The 20,686-nt window shown below is 46.5% G+C and overlaps 1 protein-coding gene across 2 annotated transcripts in view; it reads right to left on the reverse strand.

Moving 5' to 3' along the window:
* Sufu (SUFU negative regulator of hedgehog signaling) overlaps positions 1–20,686 on the reverse strand; it is a 91,422-nt gene that overhangs the window by 53,333 nt on the left and 17,403 nt on the right. For both annotated transcript variants that reach the window (XM_051199702.1, XM_051199701.1), the window contains exon 3: positions 10,768–10,904. In XM_051199702.1, coding sequence (XP_051055659.1) covers positions 10,768–10,904 — 137 coding nt within the window. The remainder of the gene's footprint in view (positions 1–10,767; positions 10,905–20,686) is intronic.

Here is a 20,686-nt window from a genome sequence, read left to right on the forward strand (position 1 = left end):
GCTCTGGCCCCTAAGGCAAGAAGACAGGCTTGACTGAATGTGGGATCCACTTTCAGGGATCCCAGGCAGGGCTGTGACTGGCTCAGCCATTTCTTACTGAGAGAGCTGGAAGAAAGGAATCCAGCTAGGAGCTGTTTCTTTGTTTTGTTTTGATGTTGTTTGTTTGTTTTTTCTAACAACAAACCCACATCTCTGCAGGTACAAGAAAGGAAGTAGCCATGACCCCTAGCCCCACCCATCACTCATCAGTGCCTCTCGGTCATCTACATGTTCATGATGGCGACATACTATTAGCAGAATCGGAACCCACTGATACACAGTACTGTGTTTTCATTTCTTTTAAGAGTGCTTGCAAGCCTTGTGTGTGATAACACACACCTGTAATCCTAGCGTTCAGGAGGTGGAGGCAGGGGGATCAAGAGCTCAAAATCATTTTAGACCAAACAATGAGTCTGAGGCCAGCCTGGGTTATAGGAAACGCTGTCTCGAAAAACCCTAACAAGCAATATCCAAGACAAATCCCCACCGACACGATTATTTGCTTCCACGTGTGCTGCCAGGCAGTGCACCAGGAGTTGCCCGAATCTACAATTGTTTTTCTCAGATGATAATCATGTCGTGGGGAAATACAGTTTTGACCTAAGTGATGTTCATTTCACCTGGTTGAACTGGGATTTGAACCCTGGAAGTCTGCCACTTGTGGCCTTGCAACATTTTTTCACAGTCTTCACTAAACCTATGGTCATGATCAAGTCAACCAACCAACCAAAACCAAATTTACATAAATCAACCTATCATGAGTTGTCTGAAACCTGGCTCTAGCATCCCAACTCTCCAGCCACACTTTCTTCTTGCCAGCGGCCTTCAGTGACCCCTGCAGGGGGCATCCCTAAAATGCAGGTGACATAAACAAAGGAGTCTGTTTGAAAGTTCAGCAATTAAGACTCCACAGGGGACCATGGATGAAAGACCCAGCCTAAGGGTAAACTATCCCAGTTTAAGGTCTGTTAAAGAGCTTTTGTGAACTAAAAAGCTCCAAGGGCTGCAAGTAGGATAGAGACCCGGGAAGCCAGAGGAATTTGCCCCATCCCTGAAACAGCTCAGCCTCCCTTCCCTCCCTCCCTCCTCCCCCCTTTCCCCTCCCTCCCTCCCTCCCTCCCTCCCTCCCTCCCTCCCTCCCTCCCTCCCTTCCTTTCTTCTTCCCTTCCTCCCTCAAGGAAGCACTGGGCTACAATGAACTTTGTCTTGGCTGGGATGGCAGCCACCTCTGTACTTGGGTATTATTATCAGAGGAGGAACACATTTTCCAAGGGAAAATTAAGAGTGGCCAGAACACTAGGTATCTGTGGATTTCACAGACCATGTAATATTTGTTTGTTTGTTTCACTTTTCTGAAGTTTGAAGATTGAACCCAGGCTTTCACACTTGTGAAACAAGGGCTCTACCACCGAGCTACCCCCTACCATCAACATTTAACTCTGTTGTCCTGGCATGAGCAGCTGCATGGCAAGGGAATGGATATAGAGCTCCAGGACAGTCTCCCGTACACAGCAGGTGGCCAGCAGAATTTGGCCTGTGGGCCATACTTCCCAACCCTGCTCCGTCTTCCCTAAAAATGCTTAGATTTATTAGTTCAGGCTAAACCACTTAGACTTTGGAGCACACGCTCGTTTCTGAGGACTGACCTGTTTTCCTTCTGTGGGTAGGAATGCAATCTTTCAGCTATTAATCTAAAATCCTGGGAAATACAGAGAAAGTGTTTTGACTTGCAGTTGGTCAGTATTACTAACAGATGAAAGGGGAAATATTTTACAGATCCATAGCAACCAGAAAAGAGGATAAATCAGCCAAAGGGAAAGAAAATGTCAGGAAAATCAAAAAGACTAGGAGGAAGAAAAATGATCCTAATGTAAGATGGCAGCCCCATTTGGCTTTGGTTAGCTGACGGGTGACGAGGGCGGCTTATCCAAGCCAGGAAGCAGAGGGCTCCAGCTCTCCTTAGTCAGAGCATCTCCTTTCAGAATTCACTTGAGGCCCAGACAGCAACGGCACACATGTGGACTGGTAGGGAGAAGCAGGGAGACTGGGGATCTGCATGCAGCAGGGCAATATCCTGGGTGTGGGACTCTGTGGGGAGGGCGAAGCAGAGACCGATCCCTGGGGAGGGAGCTGGGATAATAATAACTTTGTGGTGTGCTGCTGAATGCAGGTATGATGCGAACCACAAGACCTAGAGAGAAGAGGAGGCTGAGAGCCCCAGTGGTTAGCATTTGGGAAAGGATTTCCCTGAGCTAAGGTTCCCAAAGATGAGGATGACAGAGCCAGAAATCTCCGCAGGTGATGGCTGCCTTGGCATTAACCTTGAACAGTCTCGCACCTTCTGGGGAAGAACCATTCTCAAATGCAGGGGTCTGAAGACAGGGTTCTGTAGAGTGCTTGGGCGCTTCCATACGACCTGGGTTGTTTCCAGCACTCATGTGACAGCTCACAACCATATGTAACTCCAGTCCCAGGATCTGACACCTTCTTCTGGCCTCCCAGGGTACTCAGCATGCACGAGATGCACTTACAAATGTAACAAAGTACCCATACACAGAAAATAAAACACAGAAAATAATACCTCAAACCCAAGCACATCTTACTAAAGGGAACGAAGTTTTCATTCTCCAAGCTCCTCCATTGCCCTCTCTCTCCTTAAAAGGCATTTGTAGCTTTCCACTGCCCAGAATCAAATCCAGACTCAGTCCTGACTTGCCTCAAGGCCCAGCACTTTCCCATCTAGGCTGTACCTCCAGCCAGGCAGCCTGGGCCTTTCTTCTCCCCCTCAGCTGGCTGAAGAAGGTTCTTTCCCTCCTCAGGGGCTCACACATGTTGCTTCCCTCTGCCAAAAATGTCTTTCTCTTCCTCCTTGCCTCCAGTCGGTCCTTCGCCGACCCTGTGATCTAAAGCGTGCCCCACTCCACTGTCTCTGGGGCTCTTTGCTCCTCCCCTGGGCTATCTACAGAATCTAGTTCTCATTTGCTCAGATTCCAGTCACTGTCTCCATCTTGGGACAGGGCCCTCCTGTTTCTTTCACTTCAGCTTCCCCAGCATCTTTTGAGCTCCCCAGCGCACAGCAGGCATACAAGGAAAATAACACAGTAATGCAAAAGAGGAAAAAAACGCTCACTTCTACCAGCTCCTTACTCCTTCGGATCCTTGGAAGCTGAGGAGACCACAGCAAGGGAAGCAGGGCTCATTAGATGTTCTTGGAGGCACACGCATTGGGCTACTGGGCCTCAGAGAATTCCGAAGGCCTTATCTGTTTGAGTCTTAAAATCAACAGCTATTTATTTTTATTTTTCTGTTTTTTTGGTTTCTCCCTGTAGCCCTGGCAGTCCTTGAAACAGGTATCCGCCTGCCCTTGCCTCCCTAGTGCTAGAATGAAAAGGAATGCACTACCATCACTGCCCAGCAAACAACTATTTTATTTATGCATTTGTTTTTGCTTTTTAGGTAGGGTCTCATGTAGCCCAGTCTGGCTTTGAACTCACTATATAATGAAGGATGATTTCAAACTCCTCATTCTTCTGCCTCTACCCCCAAAGTGCTGGGATTATAGGTATGTGCCACCATGCCCTGGCTGTTGCAGTTTCTTTTATAAATAGAGAAGAAATGTTTAGAAGCCAGCTCTGTGGTGCCGGTGTGTCAATACCACAGACAGTTCAACTGGTCCCTTGCCCTAATCTGGCAGCTCAGGAAAAAAGGTCCCTGCTGGAATTGCCACTGCCTCCCTCTTTGAGTCTGAACTGCCATGAGCTTGCATTCAACAGCAGCAGGCAAGGTGCTCAAACTTCCACTGCATCGATGGGCAAGGGACCATGTTCTTCACTTAAGTGACACTGGCCTGGAGTTTCTGGTTCTGACCCGCCAATGGCTGAGCTGAGAGCAGATGTCTTCTCCTTCGGAACAGGACAGGTGAGGGGTGCTTCCTCCTCGTGAAACCCAGAGGTCAGGGCAAGAAGAGCTGCCACCAGTCACATGAGAAGAAAGAATAAGCGGATCAAGAAGTTAGAAGTGACTGGGAAGGAAGAGGAACTGCCTGCAAACCAGGGAAGACAGATGTTTAACTGTCCGTTCATGAGTGCTGGTATGTTTACCATATAAAAACCTTTCTAAACATTCCAAAGGACTCTACCAGAGGCCAGATCTGGTTTTCAATCTGCAGGAGCGCCTGAAATGACAGCTGCCCTGTCCTACGACTGGAACATTCTCTCCTTCCTTGGGATACTTTTGTCCCAGGTCCTGACCAGTAGACAAGGTTCCTTTGACCCCAAGCAGGGAATGGAGCTTTTTAGGTAACAGTGGCAGATACTGTTCTGTCCGTCCGGCGCCTGTTTCTATCTGCCTTATTCTCTTTGTGTTGCTATAGAGAAACACCTGAGTATGGTTAACCTATAACACACAGACGTCCATTAGGCTCATGAGTCTGATAGCTGGAGAGTCCAAAAAGCATGGTGCTCTATTCTGATGAGGGCTCCTAGCTTTGTCACAAGTCTCTGATGCTCTTGAAAGTGAATGTTCCTCCTGGCATCTGTGTTTGAATACTTAGTCCCCTGCCGGTAGCAGCAGGACGCTAGGAACAGACTAAGGTAAAAGTGGCCTCTGATCCTAGCCTACAGCTGGTGTCTTCAGAACAAGATGTCCCACATTCCTGTTCTGTCTTCCTGGCAGCTTAAACCTCTGTGAGAACATTCGCTGAGACAGACCATTCCTCTCTCAAGTTGCTTCCGTCAAATATTTTGTCACAGAGACAAGAAAAGTAACACATTCAAGGGTGAAGACGCAGGAAGGGAACTGGGCATGAGCAGGAGACCCACGTGTCCCAGCCTTGCTTTGTAATAGCTGCTCTCGTGCCCTACAATGGCACAGAGGGTTCCAGTCCCTCCATGCTGCTACGCTACAGTCCTGTCTTTAACTGAAAAAGAAACACTGATCACACTGTTTGTACACCTGAGATGCAATGAACAACGGCAACCATCCCTAGAATCGGAGACAGCCAGTTTAAAAAGATAGCCCAAGTGCCGAGGAAGGCAGATCAGAAGCCAGAGAACAGGTCCTCAGCCGTATTGTTGAATGGAAGCCAACCCAGGCAGGATCGGCTCCTCTTCCGGGTGATTCTGTACAAGGAGCCCTCACCGAGCACTCTAGTCAGAATGCTCCCTCACTTGTCAGGAACAAAAGGTGTCCGCTCCAACTACACCTCTTCTTAAGCCTGGCTTCCCAGTGTGACTGCACACCATGGCCACTGAGCTAAGAGATGTCTCTACCAACCCATGAACAACAGTTTTTGCCAGCCAGAGCCACGCCTACTTCCTCTGCCAATAGTTACCCTTTGGCTTAAGAGATCCCCTTGCTGCTCTCTGCGGTTAGAAGTAAGGGGGAGGGGACCCTGGTGCTATCCCATCAGTCCTGACTAATAAAGGCCATTCTGCAATAGCAGACCGACACACAGGATCACAGCCCAGCACACAGAGTACCCCGATCAAACCACACCGGAAACCCTGCATGTTCCCGTTACCCGAGCCCCCTGTGATGCTCCTTTCCTGGCCACTCTTGTTTCTGCTGCCCTTTCTCTCGGGCTTAGCTTCCCACCTCTCAGCCAGGGCTGAATTTAGGGCCCATATCAGTTGCTCCAAGCAAACGTCATCGGCTGCCGACAGTGGTCTGATGTCCTGTGTGGACAATTGTTGCCCGCTACTTTACACCCACCAGAGTTCATTCCTCTTTCCTATGCTTGCCCCTGGCCTGGTACTAAAACTGCCTGGTATTTGGATCTGGAAATGCAAGTCTCAACACCCATTTGACTACACTGCTCAGCATGTTCTCACATGAATTGGGTGGGGAAGAGGGTGGAGCACTCCATATGAAGTTAGTGAGTTTGGAGTGGACAGAACAGAGAAGCAAGGTCATCAAGACAGAATTCTGATGCCAGTTACACATGTAGGTGTACCTGTGAACATACCCATGTTCTATATGATACAATCATAATGATAGCTACAAGCCACAAGGTGGGTTTCTATCAGCACCTGAGCATGCTCCCTTCTGACAGCCTGAGCAGCCGAAACCCAATCTAAAGAGCAGTCAATCATACTGTAGAGATTCTGCATCAAGATTTACTATATAGCTCCACTAAGCCATATTGACTACTGCATTTAGAATAGTGCTTCCAAGGCAAGTACCAAATCAACTACATAAAATTAAGGAACAGCCAGGCGTAATGGCATACATCTTTGATCCCAGCATGTGGGAGGCAGAAGCAGGCAAATCTCAGTGAGTTTGAGGCCAGTCTGGTCTACAGAGCAAGCTCCAGGACAGTCAGAGCTACATAGTGTCTTCAAACAAACAAACAAATAAATAAAAAACGAAATAAATCTCAGAGCAACATCTGATCCAAGTTTGGTTTACAATGTGATATACAAATCAAGTCATTGTATTTGTATCACTACTGCTGATTCTCTACATTAGGGCAAGATGAACCAAATGTCTACTGTCTGTTGAGGCAGACATATGCCACAGGCACAGGCAAGACATTGAGGCTCAGAAGACAGGCTGGACTCAGGCTTTGGCCCGGCAGCCTCTGAGCCTCAAGCCAATGAGACACTGACTCAAAAAATAAACTGTACTTGCTGTTCTTACATAGGATTCAGATTTGGTTTCTAGCACTGACATGGAGGCTTACAACAGCTTGTCACTACAGTTCTAGGAAATCTGATGCCTTTGCTTCTGGCCTCTGAAGGAACCAGGCACACACGTGGTTCACATACATACATGAAGAAACACATACACATAAAATAATAGATCATCCCATATGCATGAAAGAGCTGTTCTCCAACCTCCACTCACATGTGCACCCACACACACACATGCAGATGCACACACACACAAACACTTCAAAAAAATAAAAGATACATGTTTAAGGGGACTTTGGAGTTTTTATAAATTCATTTTTTAAACTTTGCTCCATTTCCTAAGAACTGCAGACTGTCACCCTACTGAGTATTAGCAGTATTAGCGCTGCCTAACACTGAGTGAGGAATCATAGCATAGAGTGGCCATGTAAACCAGTAGCATTTATCCACATGGATGATTTTCAAATTTCTCATTGAATAGCCTGTGACATCAGGTAGACCAGATGTCCACAGAGCTCCTGTTAACACAATCCTGGGTTAAAGTGTATTTTATTTATTACCAGGGCTCAAATCCTGCCCTTACTGCCCTTACACCTATGAGATCTGTGATTTTGAACACGTTACTAACCTTCTCGACGTTGTCTTCTGCAACAGCAAGGCTGATATGGCCCTGTGTTCCATCCCCAGTATGAAAAAGAAAAAAATTGAAAAAAAAAAAAAAAAAAAAAAAAAAGGCACTTAAACTGAGCATAGTGGCCTAGAACTCAAGAAACTAAGGCAGAAGAATGCCAAGTACTCAGCCCGGGTTACATAGAGAGATTTTTGTCTCTAAACACAAAATAAAAGCAAAAAACAACAAACAAAACTGGGTGCTATACTTTGTATGGTAGAGACACACGAGGTACACTAATAGCTTGGCTCTTGTCCTCACCATCATTTGGGTATTAGCCTAATTTACTATTATACTCTGTCAAGTTCCAAAAAAGAACTTAAAGTAGACTTGTTTAACTGTTTATTTGGTTAGTTTTTTGGGGTTTCATGTTGTTTGTTTTGAGGCAGAGCTTCACTATATACCCCAAGTTGGCCTTCAACTCAGGGTCTCTCTGCCTGTGTCTCCTTGGTGCCAGGATTAACAGTGTGATCTAACACCACCCAATTTACCTATTATCTAGTACAACGGTATCATAGAAAATCTGAAAACAGGAAGTTGGGTATTATACTTGAAGAGTGTATTCACCCTATTGCTCTGAAGTGCCTGTTCTATGTGAGAAGGGTCACTGGTGCAGGAGGGACTTGAGCACACACGCTGTCAACATATACTTTAGAAAGAGCCACAACATTTAGTGAAAACATTTCCAATCCTACAGGGAAGTTAGAAGGAGTAAAGTGAATACTCAGACGCCCGTCCATCTTGCTCACATTTCTTTCTCCCACATACCTTACTTTTTGCTGAATCATTTAGTGTTTTATCTATAGACATTCAACCTTTGTCTCTGAAGGACATAGACATTATCTTATGTAACCACAATACCACAACCACCTAATACATGGTCCACATTCACATTTTCCCAGCTGTCCTACAAACTACCCTTTTCTCCCAGGGCTGAATCAAGAATCACACATTGCATATAAACCACCAAGTCTCCTTAAATTGGGGACAGTCCTAGTCTCCTTGGGTACAGGAGTCCAGGAAGCTGCACTGTAGAAAGTTCCACAGTGTGGCCACAATTTGGCTATAACTTGGATCTAAGTTCATCCTTTCTGGAAAGTGCTACTCAGCTGTCTTCTCATACTTGCCTTAGCAGCTTGTACAGAGATACAAAGTAACCCATGGAGCTTGATCCTTGGTTGAGGAGACATCTGCTCAGACCTTCCTGTCAGGATAGTCTCCTCCATATTTCTCCTCCCTCTCTCTCTATCTCTTTCTCTCAAATGTATTTATTTTTGTTTTATGTGCCTTACTATTTTGCCTGCAAGTATATCTATATACCCATGAGTTCTCGAAGTCCATGGAGGCTAGAAAAGGAAGTTGGATCCCCTGAAACTTTGAGTTACAGGAGGTTGTGAGCCACTGTGTGTGCTGGGAATTGGGCTCAGGTCCTCTGGAAGAGCAACCAGCCTCTTATCAATAAATAAGTAATGTGTAGATCAATTCATGCAACACCACTGCCTAGCCAACTTTTTTTTTTTTTTTAAACACATTATTTACTGAGAACAAAGGTCATGCCATGGCATACATGTAGAGGTCAGACAAGAATTTGAGGGAGCTGATTGTCTCCATCGTCCGGATTCCAGGGATCAAACTCAGGCTTGGCAGTAGGTAAGCATCTTGTCTCTGAGCCATCTCACTCACTCCCTAACAATCTTTTCATTTATTTTTTTAAGGTTACACCCATTTGTGTCCACACGTGTGGACACATGTGCCCTGGCGCTCATATGGACGTCAGAGGACAACTTGAAGGAGTCGGTTCTCTCCTTCGACCACGTGAGTCCCAGGAATCAAACTCGGGTGGTCAGGGTGGTCGTAAGCACCTTTACCTATTGAGTCATTTCCCCAGCCCCCGACATCCCTTTTAATCAGTTAAGGAGGGTTCAGAGTTCAAGGCCAGCTTGATATATATATATATATATATATATATATATATATATATATATATATAGACTCTGCCCTCCCTCAAAACGACAAAATAAAACAGTCACTAGTGAGATTTATTCTGTATATCAATGAGTATTTGTAAATCTGATTTGCATTATAATGTCAAAATTACTTCACATTAGATATTATTAGTATTTTGTAACATTTATTTTACACTTTTTTTTTTACAAGTATTTTAACAAGCACTGGAGTGCACCTCATCTTTAGAGCCCTCATTCCCATAGCAGATCAAATTCTACAAAGAAAAATCTATTTTCAGAGTCAGAACTGGTGGCACAGGACTGCAATAGTGCTGAAGAGTGAGTTCAAGTTCAGCTTGACCAACTTTTTGTTTTGTTTTTTTCGACACAGGGTTTCTCTGTGTAATAGTCCTGGCTGTCCTGTAGCTCACTTTGTTGACCAGGCTGGCCTTGAACTCACTGAAACCCACCTGCCTCTGATTCCCAAGTGCTGGGATCAAAGTCATGTGCCACCACTGCCCAGTTAGCTTAGACAACTTAATGAGACCCTGTCTCAAAATAGACAATAACGGATGCTGGATATAGGCCAGTTTCAGGCACTTGCCCAGATTCAATCCCCATGCCAAACATTCTCCCCCCTCGTCCACCTAGGTGTAGGTGTGAACCTGTAACCCTTGCACTTGGAGCTATGAGAAGCGCAGTTTCAGGCTAGTGAGGAAAAGGATGGGAGGGGGAAGGGGCCTTGTACCAAATTTAAGATATAAAAATCACACAGTACTTTGAACTCTCAGAACACTAGCCACAGAGAGGTATATGGGAGCTATGAAGTCTTCACAGGCTGGAGGATGCTGGCAGAATGAGCTAAGAAAGTAAGAACAAGCTGGAGCAATGGCTCAGAGATTAAGAGCACTGGCTGCTCTTCCAGGGGTCCTGAGTTCAATTCCCAGCACCCACATGGTGGCTCAGAACCATCTGTAATGAGATCTGGTGCCCTCTTCTAGCCTGCAGGTGTGCATGCAGACAGAACACTGTATATATATAATAAATAAATCCTTTTAAAAATGCCCTTATTTAAAAGAAAGAAAGAAAAAGTAAAGAAAGTAAGAACAATATTCTCAGCAGAAAGTCCTTACCCAAAATCCATTGCAGCAGTCCCTAATGGGCACTAGGAGCAAAGGACAATCTCTTGGAAGGCATTTGAATAATCTAACTCAGTTCTGATCTTAGCATCCCCTCCGCCCTGTGAGGGAAGGGAACCAGTTCTAGTCTGTTATTCTCCCAGGCTGAGCCAGGATTAGCCTATGTGCTTGAGGCCTGGAAACAGAGACAGCCAGGCCACTGGGAGCAAGGAACAGGCTGGTTATGACAGACAGCAACAAAGCTTTCAGGTATCGGGACACTGGCACAGCCTCTGCTGACATCAAAATACACCAGGCTGATGGCCACAGGGCCAGCACAGCAGCCAGCCTTGGGCCATTACCTGACTGGAAGACATATCGAGCCAGGCCCTGCATCAGCTCCGCAGGCCATGTTGGTGGTGCAGACTCCCCAGTTTCTCTCTTCAGACGAAATGTCAATTCAAAGCCAAAACCGCTTGGTCCATCTGTTCCTGTAAACCTGAAAGAAATCAAACGTTTTCAATTTAACTACCATAGGACAAAGTCCTACCAAGTCTGCGTATGGTGGCTTCCACAGCACATCTCAACTCAAAGGGATGCCAGGGCGACGAAGTCTCCCCAAGCCCGCTTTACCCGCCAGTGAGCTGAGGGTGCTCATGAATGAAGTCAGCCCAGGCAAACTCCTACACCGGTACTCTTGAATTATAAGTTCCAGATTTTGTGGTTCTAGGACATTCCTTGTCTATGACAGAAGAAACACTACAGAGAACCTTCCTTATGTTCCTCACTTATTCAAACTGCTAATAAGTACCCACTCAATTTGCTAGGTTACATATGTCCCATGATCCAACCGCATGGCTGTGTGGCCTCTTCCATGTCCCCATTCTTAGCTGCAGACTGGCCTCCCAAGTCAGCACGTAGACAGGGCCCAAGGCAGACTGCAACACTCTTCCTACAGTCAGTACCCACACCTATTAGCGAGCATCACTTTCTGTAACCCTCAATGAGCATCCCTTAGTCCCTGGACTGTTTTCTCAGGGAAAAAGAATCCTACCAGAGAGGGCATCCATGTTTATTCAAGAGAAGAATCTGGTGGGGGGGGGGGAGCCACACCTACTCAGGTGAGAAAGGTGCCCAAGGAGGGGTCCCCCAAAGCTCCACAAAGCTCGTCAGGATGAGAAGGGTTAAGAGTTAGAATATGTTCATCATGTAATTTTCAGTAATTATATCTTGTACAAACATGAACCACAATGATTATACACATGTAAATTTCCCAGCATACAAACACAAACCATAAACTAAAATGACAGCCAACACCTTCCTTCTACCTCTTGAGAGCTGAAGACACAATCCGTGTTTAACCCTGGAATTCCTAGAGCATCTTCTTTCGTCATCATCCCAAAGAGGCTAGGATGGGGACTGGGTAGAAAGAAACCGTGTGCTTGGATAGACCCAGCAGATCAGCCCCTGGGCACCACTCCAGGAGACAGCACCTCTGAGAAGCTGCATTCAATTCCTTTCTGACTGAAAATGCATCCTTAGAAATCATCACAATCAATTCTAACTGCATTTAAGCAAGTGTGCATGGTTTGCTTATTTTTCTGGTTACCATGTGGGAAGCAGAATCTATTTGGAGGGTACACATGGGTTCTTGGAGACAAGGCTAGAATTGCTTAAAGTGACACGAGTTACACTATTTGTTTCCTTGATGAACTGCCATGCAGGGGTCAAGTCTGAACTGAGTCTGAGGGAAGAGCAAGAGCTGCCTTCAGAGGCCTCAGGGTTGGAAGAGAAAATCCAGAGCTCTGTGAGACTGACTTTGAAGCTCTGTAAAAAGGCTGCGGCAGGGTGGTGAGGCAGAGGCAGGGAAGATGGAGGCCAGCTGGTTTACACAGTGAGTTCTAGGTTAGCCAGGGCTACACAGAAAAACCCTGTCTCAAAAATCAGCAACTGAACAAAACTCTACACAAGGAGATGGGTCACTAGGGCAAAAGGAAGATCTCAGGCAGCCACCAATTAGAGACAGCTTTGTAAAGTGCATTAGACCATTATTCCAGGGCTTTCATCTTGGGCCAAGGAAAATACATGATTTCTAACCACAAAAACTTGAGAAACAGACTAAAAGGAATATATGCATTATAGACCGCACAATGGCGAGTCCGTGGGTGCAGAGAGAAAGCCACTGGGCCATTTGCGCTCACACCACATCTCCTCACTGAGAACTCTACGCACACACATGCCTGAGTGTGCATTCATGCACACACATGTGCACACCATCTGTCTCCACACACGGTGCTTTCTAAGCCAGCTCTGTGGTGGGCAGGCCAGCTCTCACTTGGCTGAGGAGGAGGGGCAGAGCCAGCCAGATGGTTCCCACCTGGGTTTGATTACCACCCACCAGGATGGCTGGACACAACCTCAACACTCTGAAACATGAGTTTGGAATGGCCCAGTCTTAGGATAAACACATGACCTGGGCCTGTCAGATTTCTTTTTCAAAACAGACTGTCCAGGCAATAACAGCCAAGCAACAAGATCATTCAGTGTTTTAAAGTTCCCCGAAGGGGCTTGGCTTGGTCTGGACCACTTTATACAAAGGCTTCTCCTGCCAAAGAGGGTTTGTCTGACCAAAGAACAGAGCTGCTCCAAGATAACAGCTGTCTTCCATGTCTTCTAGGATGACACATGAGAGCAATGACACACACACAGACACACACAGACACACGACACACAGACACAGACACACACGCCTCCAACTCACATATACTTATGCATCCACCCTACATACATATGCGCCCCAAAAAGTTTGTGAAGTAAAAAAGTTATAGTAATTTAAGGTTAATTAATTATTGAAGAAATGGGTTTTGGAAACTGAGTGTAGCCTACATATCGGTGTTTACAAAGTCTACAGTAGTACGTCACAATGCCATGTATACCACAATGTCCTGGGCCTTCACAGACTCTCACCACAGACTCAGCCGAAGCCAGCTCTAGTCCTGGAAGTGCCGTTCATAGCAAGTGTCCTATCTAGGCATGACTTTAAGATTTATTCACAGGCTGGGCGGTGGTGGTGCAGGCCTTTCATTCCAGTACTTGAGTCAGAGGCAAGTGGACGATTGTGGAGTTCAAGGCTGCCTGGTCTGCCCAGCAAGCTCCACAGTCAGAGCGACACAGAGAAACCCTGTCTCCAAAACATCAAAAAAAGATGTATTTGCTGTGTGTGTACCTGTGCACGGGGTGCTGGAGAACCACAACCCTGGGATGAATGTGCTATCAGAGAGCGAGCTGCAGGAGCCAGCTCTCCCCTTGCAGCACGTGGGTCCAGGAGAGCAACCGGGCGACCAGGCTTTCGAGTGCTACCAGCCCTGTTGCAAACCTTCTCTGCGTATCAGCTATCGTTCACAGTAGCAGTTACTAGTTCTGGGAACTCACTGTAAAAGGATAATCTTGTATTTGGAAGAAAATCCTTTGGCATACACATATCCAGTAGTATTTATTTAAAAAAAAATTTTTTTAACCTTAATATTCTATAAGTAGGGGCTTAAATAAGTCTCTGGTGTCTCGTTAGGACACTATGTGACTGAAAGCCAGGGCTGCAGGAAGCAGACTGACCTGTGAGTTTCGAGAGGCAAAGGGCTCAGCGTGCCTCCACCTGGTAAGGTGGAACCAGGTTGTACCAACCCCCACACGAGAGCCTCTACTGTTAGCTCTAGGTACAAATGTAAATGGTGCCTCGTCAAGTCAAGTGGTCGTGGAATTGGAACTTCTGTACATGGCTGGTGGGAATGCAGCTGCTGCAGAAACATCATGGCTGCTTTCAAAAACTGAAACAGAATCATTACGGTGAGCCAGTAACTCCATGTCTGTGTCTACACAAAAGCCTGGAAATAGGGTGTTGAACACCCTTGCTGACAGCAGCAGTCATTATTCAGAATAATGCTGGAGCATTCACAAACAGGAGGGGCAATCTGAGAGCCTACTGCCAGGTAAGTAAACGAGAAAATGTGCAGATACAAAACAGTCATCCACTCAGCCTCAAAAAAAAAAAAAAAAAAAAAAAAAAAAAGAAAAGAAAAGAAAAGAAAAGCAGGATATAGCAGCATACTCCTGTATTCTCCGCATCTGGAAGGTGGAGGCAGGAGTCTCAGCAGTTTAAGATATCTTCAGCTACATAGTGATTTTGGGGGCCAACATGGTTGCATGAAACCATATACATACATATACAACCATATACATACACACATCTGACAATACACCTGCATCTTGAAGACATCATGCTAAGTGAAATAAGCCTGACACCAAGGAGAGACCACTTAGACAGGGCAACCACAATAGTCAGAGTCAGACAGAAAATAGAAGCGTGGCTTCTGGGTGTTGGGAGACATGGAAAATGGGAAGCTATTATTTTTTTTTTTTTTTTTTTGAACAGGTCTAGTTTCAACTGGGAAGATTAAAATGTTCCAAATCTGAAGGTGGTAATGACTGTACACTAATGTGAAAAAGTAATTTCAATCAACTATACTAAACCTGATGGCAATGGCAATTCACATCATGAATATTTCACCAAAAGTGAATGGGCATTAAAACAAAGCCTGCATGGTGGCTCATGACTTTAACCCAGATCTCGGTGAGTTCAAGGCCAGCATGGTCTACATAGGGAGTTCTAGTACAGATAGGGCTGTTACAGAGAAACCTTATCTCAAAAAACAAAAAACAAAACCAACCAAACAAACAAACATCAAGCAAGGTCAGTTGTGCAGTGCACACCTTTAGCCCCAGCACTCAGAAGGCAGAAACAGGTGGATCCCTTAGTTTGAGGCCAGATTGATCTACAGAAAGTTCCAGAACAGTCAGGGAGGGCTGTTATACGGAGAAACCTGGTCTCAAAACAAAACAAAATAAACAAAAACTCATGAAGCAAAAGCTACAAAAGTTATCAAAAATATAGCTGTAGTTGGATGCAATGTGTGTACTTTAGCTACTCAGAAGGCTGATGTAGGGAGATGAGTCTCAGAAAAATAAAGGCTGAAAGCAATGGTACACAACTCGTCCTAAAACAGGCTAAGGAGGGAGAATCCTGAGTTCAAGGGCATCCTGAGCTACAAGATCGGATCCTATCTCAAAATCCAAAATAAGGGGTCAGTGAGATGACTCACTACAGGCACTTGCCACCAAATCTGATGACCTGAGTTCCAACCCTGGGCCCCATATGCTGCAGAGAACAGACTCTCATAAGCTGTCTTGACTTTCACACATATACTGTGATATGGATGTGCACATGTACAAAAACACACAGAAACACACACACACATGATAAACAGATGTAATAACAAATTAAAAATAAATAGCTAATTGTTGAGGTAGAATGGCAAGTCTACCAGTATCGACAGAGAATCTGGACAGTGAGGGCATCACCCCACAGCTCAGCATCAGTGAAATGGGGCATGGATGCCCCAGACAGACTTCAAAGCCGTACCACTCCAGGGTCCCTGTAAGGGCTGTAATAGAAAGAACACCACAAATACAGGCTGCACAGCCCAAATGAACTGATGCCATCTCCAACTCCACTCCTGGCTGATCCGTGGGCAAACTAACCTTCACACGCCCCAGTTTCCTATCTGTGCACTGGGAAAGGATGTCCTTCCCACGGGGACAGATTGTCAACCGTAGGCTGGAGAGCAAGTTTGACTTATCTTCTTAGAAGCAGTTTGGAGCCACCTGTTCCCACCCCCTCACACCTCAGATCTCCGCAACTCCTGGACTCTGGGGCTCAGTGGATACAGCCCTTCAAGGACCACTGGTTGGTCTCTACCAGCTTTGTCCAGTTTCCTGGCTGAGGATGCCTCCCAGAGCTTTCGAACTTGTTTGGAGACTTGTTTTGCTTCCTGAGATAGGCTTTCTCTGTGTAACTCTGGCTGTCCTGGAACTCACTCTGACCTGCCTGCCTCTGTCTCCCAAGTGCTGGGATTAAATGCATGCAGCACCCAGCTGTCCCTAAACTTGATTGCTACTGTGCTCTATGGTGGAATTCTGTAAATAACCACTGAATAAACATATACAGAGTAGAAGTTTTCATTTGAACTATTCAAAATTACTGATAGCACCATTAGCCATTTGGAAACATTGTTCGGTGACAACAGTATTATATTGGGAAGTAAAACTCAGCAAAAACAAAACAAAACAAACAAACAAAAAAAAAACCCCTACATTTAAAAAATTTGCTTATATGGCAATATTCTTCTAGAATTAAAGACTTCTTTAAAACTCTGAGTTATATCAAACCATTTTCTACAACCTTTATAAAAAGAGAGAGGGGAGCTAGATATGACAATGTGAACTTGTCATTCTAATATTTGGGGAGGTGAGGGCAGGAAGAGGAAGATCAGGAATTAGAGGTCATCCTCAGTTACATACCTAATTCAAGGCCAGCCTGGGTTACATGAGACCCTGTCTCAAAAACAAATAATAAAAATGGGGGGTAGTAGGGCAAAGGGGAGTCGGGGAGGAAAGAGAAAAAGAAACATCATGGTAGGGCCAGGGGTCCTGAGTTCAGTTCCCAGCAAAGGAGGAGAAGGACCTGGTGAGGACGTAGAGGCCATGCTCACCCTGAGAGCTGACAGCGTGGCCTCTGCATTGTCACATGCTTGCCTTCTGCTACACTCTGTCCAATCACATTCGTGGCACGCATCTGCCTCGCTGCAGTAGCCCTTCCCTGAGATGCCTTGCCAGAGGCCAAGGACCACATTCCCACAGCATTCCTCAGGGTTAAAAACAGTAGCTCCCAGGACAGATTCAACTAAGAACCCAGCCAGACAAACTTTCCTGCTCCCAATACTTTAGGAGCTTAACTCTGCCCAGAGCTCTCAGGGAGCAAAGAGTTTCCCATACCAGACATGGAATTTAAGTAAAGGCCAGGATTGGCAGATCTTTTCCCACAGAGCAGTGGAGACTCAGTCAGCCTTTCCTGTGGCAAGATCTGCTCGGCCCTGTTCCCTGTATTCACAACCACCTCCAAAGGACAGCACTCAAACCCAGGGGAACCCCAAGCCAACTAGGCAAGCTATTAAGAACTGTGACATTGCTGGGCAGTGGTGGCACACGCCTTTAACCCCAGCACTCAGGAGGCAGAGACAGGCAGATCTCTGTGAGTTCAAGGCCAGCCTGGTCTGCAGAGTAAGTGCCAGGACAGAAAAACCCTGTCTCAAAAAAACAAAACAAAACAAAAACAAAAAAAGACAAGCTAGGCCAATGATGGCAAGTCACAATCTGATTTGGGAAGTGTCCCTCTCAGCATGCAGGTGTATCGCTCAGGGCTGGCTTCTTGCTGACCCAGGAGCCAGAAGATCTGCCCCAAGGCCCTTTGTCCACCTACTATCTCCTAAGGTTGCACAGCCAGGCGCCTTACAAGCCAAGACGCCTGAAGCAGGCTATCTCAAGACAACCTCTCTGCATCTCAGTTCCCCAAGAGCAGGGACTATACTTTTTGTGTGTGCTGTACATGGGGTACACTGTGTCCAAGTAGAGTGCTCATGACATTGCCATCATTTCAAGGAGACAACCAGACCTTGACATTAAACGACTAACGAGATAAGCCGTGTTGAAGAGCCATGAGCTTTCTTCTCACTGTCTATGCTGGGTTAAACACGTTCCTCACGCTGCCCCAGATGGCCCTAGAGCAGAGTCCCAGCTCCAGTCAAGTCCCCTAAAACCCCACTCTTGCTCCCAAAAAGCATACCTGTGTCCCTCTCAGTCAACCACTGACTACCGAAGGTTTTCAAAACGAAGCGTTTTAATCATATCTTTCAGACTGTATTTTGTTATGAATAATGAGTATTTTGTCTGTGTACACACACCACATGTGTGCCTCGTGCTGGAGGAGGTAAGAAGGCGGCATTGGCTCCTCTAGGACTGGAGTCATGAATGGTTGTGAGCCACCTTGTGGGTGCTAGGATTTGAAACTCCGTTTTCTGTCAGAGCAATAAGTGCTCTTACTTGCTGAGCCGTCTTTCAGTCCTGGCTGTCTCTTTTTTTTTTTTTTTTTTTTTTTTTGTAGCTTTTATTTATTTTTATTTTACAAGTACAAGTTTTCTTGCCTGAATGTATGTATGTGACCACGTGTGTGCCTGGTACCCCCCCCCCCCCGGAGGCCGGAGGCCTGGAGGAGGCCGTGGGCTGCCAGGTGGACGCTGAGGATCACACCCCAGTGCTCTGAACCACCGAGCCGTCCTCCAGCGCTAGCACACGTGTTATGTGGCCTTCAGCCTGGCAGGCTCGTCCTGTCCCACTGGGTTTCCTTCTGTTCTAGAATGCCTCAAGGTCTCACCGCTCCGCTGTGCAGGAGCAGTTTTCACTGTCTAGGTTTGTCACATAGTTGGATGGCCAGGGCTCTAAGCACCCTACCTTCCAGGGAGCACCAACGGCAGAAAAGTATGATCAGTGTCCCTAGAGTTAGCCTTGGCGGCCACCTTGTCACCAAGGTCTCAAAGCTTCACACACTGTGAAATGTGCCCTCTCCATCATCTTTTATTGAGGGGACTTTGAGAAATGTCCCCTCTCCTACACTCACCTTAGTCTCAGTTACTCTCTTAACACTTTGTCCCCATTTACACATGTCTCCCTCTAAGAATCTAAGACTCAGGCGAGCAGGAACCCTGGCTGCCTTACAGCACCGAACAGAGCACAAGACCTTCCATGATGCACCCTAGATACCCATGGGCTCAGACCAAGGGCTGCCCACACATTGTGAGTGCAGTGCCGAGTCCCTCGCCTAAGTCCCTAAGCCCAGTTTATGCCTCTTTACCCACATCACACATCACCCCCAAAGAAAGGCTTGAGCTGGCCCTGGCGTGTTCTGCTCTTCAGAGTTGGGGTCTGAGTAAAAGATGCTCTCTGCTGAGCTCAATGCTTGAGCTTGGTGCTGGACCACATTCTCTCTGGAGCTGAGAGCTTTTCCACAAGAGCTGAACATATGGAGTGAAACCCATCTCCAATGTACTTGTTCAACATCCAATATAAATACTGGATTCATCAAGGAAACATCACACATCAATGCACAAAATAGATACATATATACTTACTAAGATGCTAAGGAAGGGAGAGACAATGAGCAGCCTAAGTTATATGACAATGAGGACAGTGCTTCATGTACAAGGTGCAAGGTCCCCATATTAAACAGAGGCCATGCTGGACAGTATGGCGCAAGCCTGGTAATTCCAGCATCGCGGGCAGAGAAAGGTGGATGGATCTCTGTGAGTTTGAGGCCATCCTGATCTACACAATGAAACCCTGTCTCAAAAGAAGGAAGAAAGGAGGAAGGAGAAGAGAGAAGAAAAGGAAGCTAGAAAAGGCCTTATGGATGGGCTATTTGAGGAAATGCCTACGGAGTGAGGGAGTCAGGGGTGAACCTATCTGTAGGCAGAGCTCTCCAAGGGCAGGCTCGTGTGGAGGTCTTGAGGCAGAGGATGCTGAGAATGGGGAGGAGGCTAAGGAAGGACAAGAGCAGCGGGAGAGGAGGTACAGTGAATAAGGTGCTGGACCTTGAAGGCTACGTACGCAAGGCCGATGGCTTTCCTTGAGGAAGCCACTGGACAGTTCTGTGCATGACTATATGACACGCTATGCATATTGTCCCTGTAAAAGAACTAGCACAAAATTGACAGGCCTGCATCACCAATGCTTCTAGAAATCTAACTCCAAAGGCAGGGCTGCTGCCTTCCTTCTAGGCCTTTTTTTTTTTCTATGTAAAACCCCTGGTTACAAGAACGAACGTTTTCCAGACTGGAGCCAGGAGGCTGGGGATCCCAGTGTCTGCAACCTGATCTTGGGAATGCTAGAGCAGGAAAGAGACTGAGTTCAGGCACACCACAGTATCGCCTGTCAGTGCTCACTAAGTGTTTCCCCTCTACCAGCCAAACCTTTGGGGGTGCTTAGGGCCTCTCTGTAGCCAGCAGAAAGCGGAGCCAGCCAGCCAGGCTGCACCCTGAAGACTGAGGCAGACTCGTTCTCCAGCAGTTCTTTCAGCCATGAATCCTGAGCTTCTGACTGGATGCATGAAGGCCTGAGGTAAGAGGCAGGGCTCCCAGCAGCCCCGGGTAGTGCATGAAGTCTGTTCTGGAAATCCCGGAACAGCTTTTTGTTTTGAGTGGTCTTGCTGGGGCCAGGCTGATTCTAAGACCAGGGACTGTGGGCCCTAAACAGCAGGAGTAGCAAAAGAAGGATCCTGGAGGGTCACACTAAAGGCCTGGATTCCTTGGTGTAGGAAGCTGCTATGAACCCAAGCCC

Source organism: Phodopus roborovskii, unplaced genomic scaffold, assembly GCF_943737965.1.
Source record: "Phodopus roborovskii unplaced genomic scaffold, PHOROB, whole genome shotgun sequence".
NCBI classification, from domain to species: domain Eukaryota; kingdom Metazoa; phylum Chordata; class Mammalia; order Rodentia; family Cricetidae; genus Phodopus; species Phodopus roborovskii.